A 3,063-nucleotide genomic window follows, 5' to 3' on the forward strand; every position below is an offset into this window, starting at 1 on the left:
AATAGATCCAGTCCTGAGAGTGAAATGAGTAATATTATGGGAACTGTGACACTCAGAAAGTTGTATCCACTGATTTACAGACGTCTCTTTCACAATATAAATCTATAGAGAAAAGTCTATCAGGGCCCCATGCCATCATGTAAGTGACCTGGAAGTTATAATTACATGGTTTGACCTCTATGTCAAATAGGCTTCAAAGCCTGGTGCTCTTCCTGGGGACTTAGAATCGTGAAGATGCAGAAGATCCCGAAAAGGTGACCACTCAGACCAGATCGGGCTTTTTTTGGGAAGGGGGCTCTAAAAGACAGGAGCTAAAACAGTGTTCCAGCACAGGCAGTATGAGGAATATAAAGTGTCTTATGACCACTGAAGCATGTAAACATGGTGTTGTAGAAACCTTATATATTAGTATGACCCTGAAAATGAGCGTAATAGGTTCCCTTTAATTAAATGTAAGAATTTTTGATTACACTAGGAGCATTTAGCAAGATGATTTTATGCCCCAGAACAGCTTATAGTCAAAGAAACAGTAGAACCAGAAAAGAAAGGGTCAGTGCTACCATAATTTTTCCTCTGACCATATTATCTTACTAATTTATAAAGAACACAGTGTCTGATTTGTACAGTTTTACACAAATCTGCAGGGAATTTCAAATTATCAGGATGATAAATGAGTCATATGGCCATGTAGTCGTAAGATAAATCAAAACAGTTGTATAGCGCAAGAAACAACTGAGCCACCAGGGTACCATATATGGCAAATTAGGTTTGGGAGCCTCACACTTCTCTATATTGAATCAGTGTTACACTGCAAACTCAACTGTCACATAAAGTTTGTCATAGTTTGAAATACCAAACAAGACACAGTGCCACAAGAGCCCGCACTGCTGCTGTAAATTGTTGATATGGACCGGCTGCGAAAAAACAATGGCACAAATTATTCAAATGACGAAGCAAATGTCGCTGGAAAGGTGTTCCGAAATCTGTCAACAGCATGTAAGATTGATGTGTTGTTGGTTTTTTAGCATCTTGAACCAGCAGAGGAGAGAAGAAAAGGGCTCGACCAATTTCTTTCATGACTTACTATTCTCTCAGTTCCCGTTTTGCAGCAGATTGTCTCGTCTTGGCCTGATGAATAATTTGGATGAAGAGCCGCTCACTCGTACCCTGAAAAATCAGGAGGACGCTGCTGGAGCAGAGTTATGCGAAGGTCCCCAAGGTGACGCGTCGGACCCTTCCTCCTGAGGAGGATCAGAGAAAATTGGAGCTGGAGTTTGATCATGGCCTGATTCTACACTTAGTCAGCTGATGTTCAGTGTTCTGTCTCACAAACCTCATATGCACTAACCTGCCAGTCAACAAGCAAATAAACTGGTTTGCCTTTTTTTTTCCCTCAGCCAAATTCTGTCATTCTGCTCCAAGTATCTCAGCATGACTGTGTGTTTGTGTATTTATTTATATGATGGACCTCTGGCAGAAGCTGCTGTCTCACCACAGGGACTGTCTCTATCCTGTGCAGTGATGAGATGTGTGAAATGTGAGATGCCATGCAGAGTGATCCATACATGCTGTGCACACGAGGATGCAAATCAAATCCAATATCTACAATTTTATTAGAATTAATAAGATATACTGGATGTAACAGCCAACCACACAGATGGGATAAAGTTTTAGAGACAGATTTCTTTTGGTATTAGTCTAATTCCCAAACTCAGTCTGCAAAAGACAGGACTATAAATCTTGTCCCTGTGGAGTCCTTTGATATAAGGCATCACAACCTGGCCAGGTGATGTATGAGATTTACTGACATCTAGTTACAGTTAGAGCCACAGGAAACAATCACCACTTGTTGTCATTCGTGATCATGAATATGCAAAAGTGCACAGTGCAGCTTAAATTAGCAATCATCTAACCTTTTCAACCCTGTATTACAAACAGGTGTTGTGTAGCCAGTCCTTGTTTAAGCCCTCAGTGTCTCAAAGGTGGCTGTAAAAATATACAAGTTTGCTCCTACACACAGAACAGCTTGGATTCCTACAATAGATGTAAAGTTTTCACTGTGAAGAAAAGTTCATGGAAACTTCTCTATCCTCACTGTGTCCAAACAATCATTTTTTGCAAATATGTTGCTTAATACACTTAAATCTCATGCATAAATCAAATCAAATCAAATCAAATCAAATTAAATTTTATTTATATAGCACATTTCATACAAAGTAATCTCAATGAGCTTTTACATACAACAGGTGTGAATAAAAACAAATTAAATCCTGAGAGTAATTCGTCCCTAGCCCACCCACATGCACATACCCAATCACACATCCCCAGAAGAAACACCAGGGAGGGGAAGACAGAGACAGAGACAGACAGACAGACAGACAGACAGACAGAGGCACTAACTATTCATAGGCCTGGGAGAACAGGTAGGCCTTAAGCTTGACTTTAAAGGATGACACAGTTGCAGAGAATCTCGGATAATCGGGCAGTTTGTTCCAGAGAGTGACTGAATGCATCTTCAACAAATTTATTTTGGATCATGGGCACAGTTAGCAGACTATTGACTGATGATCTGAGGGTTCTGGGGGGTATGTAGGCTGAGAGCAGGTCAGAAATGTATTGAGGAGCCAGACCATTAAGTGCTTTGTAAACAGTGAGGAGTATTTTGAAATCAATTCTGTATTTTATTGGAAGCCAGTGAAGTGTTTTGAGTATGGGAGTAATATGTTCCGTTTTTCTAGTCCCAGTGAGAACTCTGGCTGCAGCATTTGGAATAAGTTGGAGCCGTCCCACAGTCTTTTTAGGGAGTCCAGCAAGAAGGGCGTTACAGTAATCTAGTCTGGAGGAGATGAAAGCATGAACCAGTTTGTCAGCATCTGACTGAGACAGCATTGATCTAATTTTGGAAATGTTTTTAAGGTGGTAAAATGCTGTTCTTGTGATACTAATATGGCTTGTAAAGTTGAGTTCTGGATCCATGACAACACCTAGATTTCTGACCTGCTCACTGGGTTTAAGAGACAGTGAAATCAGTTTAGACCTGATCTCCTCCCTCTGATGTTTTGC

At 40.5% G+C, this 3,063-nt stretch overlaps 1 protein-coding gene across 1 annotated transcript in view; it reads left to right on the forward strand.

Annotated features, from left to right (window-relative positions):
• Window positions 1-1,245, forward strand: part of LOC126398150 (uncharacterized) — a 105,051-nt gene extending 103,806 nt beyond the window's left edge. The window contains exon 10 of the mRNA XM_050057372.1: window positions 1,110-1,245. Coding sequence (XP_049913329.1) covers window positions 1,110-1,245 — 136 coding nt within the window. The remainder of the gene's footprint in view (window positions 1-1,109) is intronic.
• The last annotated feature ends 1,818 nt before the right edge of the window (window positions 1,246-3,063 follow it).

The sequence above is a fragment of the Epinephelus moara genome, chromosome 11 (assembly GCF_006386435.1).
Source record: "Epinephelus moara isolate mb chromosome 11, YSFRI_EMoa_1.0, whole genome shotgun sequence".
NCBI lineage: Eukaryota > Metazoa > Chordata > Actinopteri > Perciformes > Serranidae > Epinephelus > Epinephelus moara.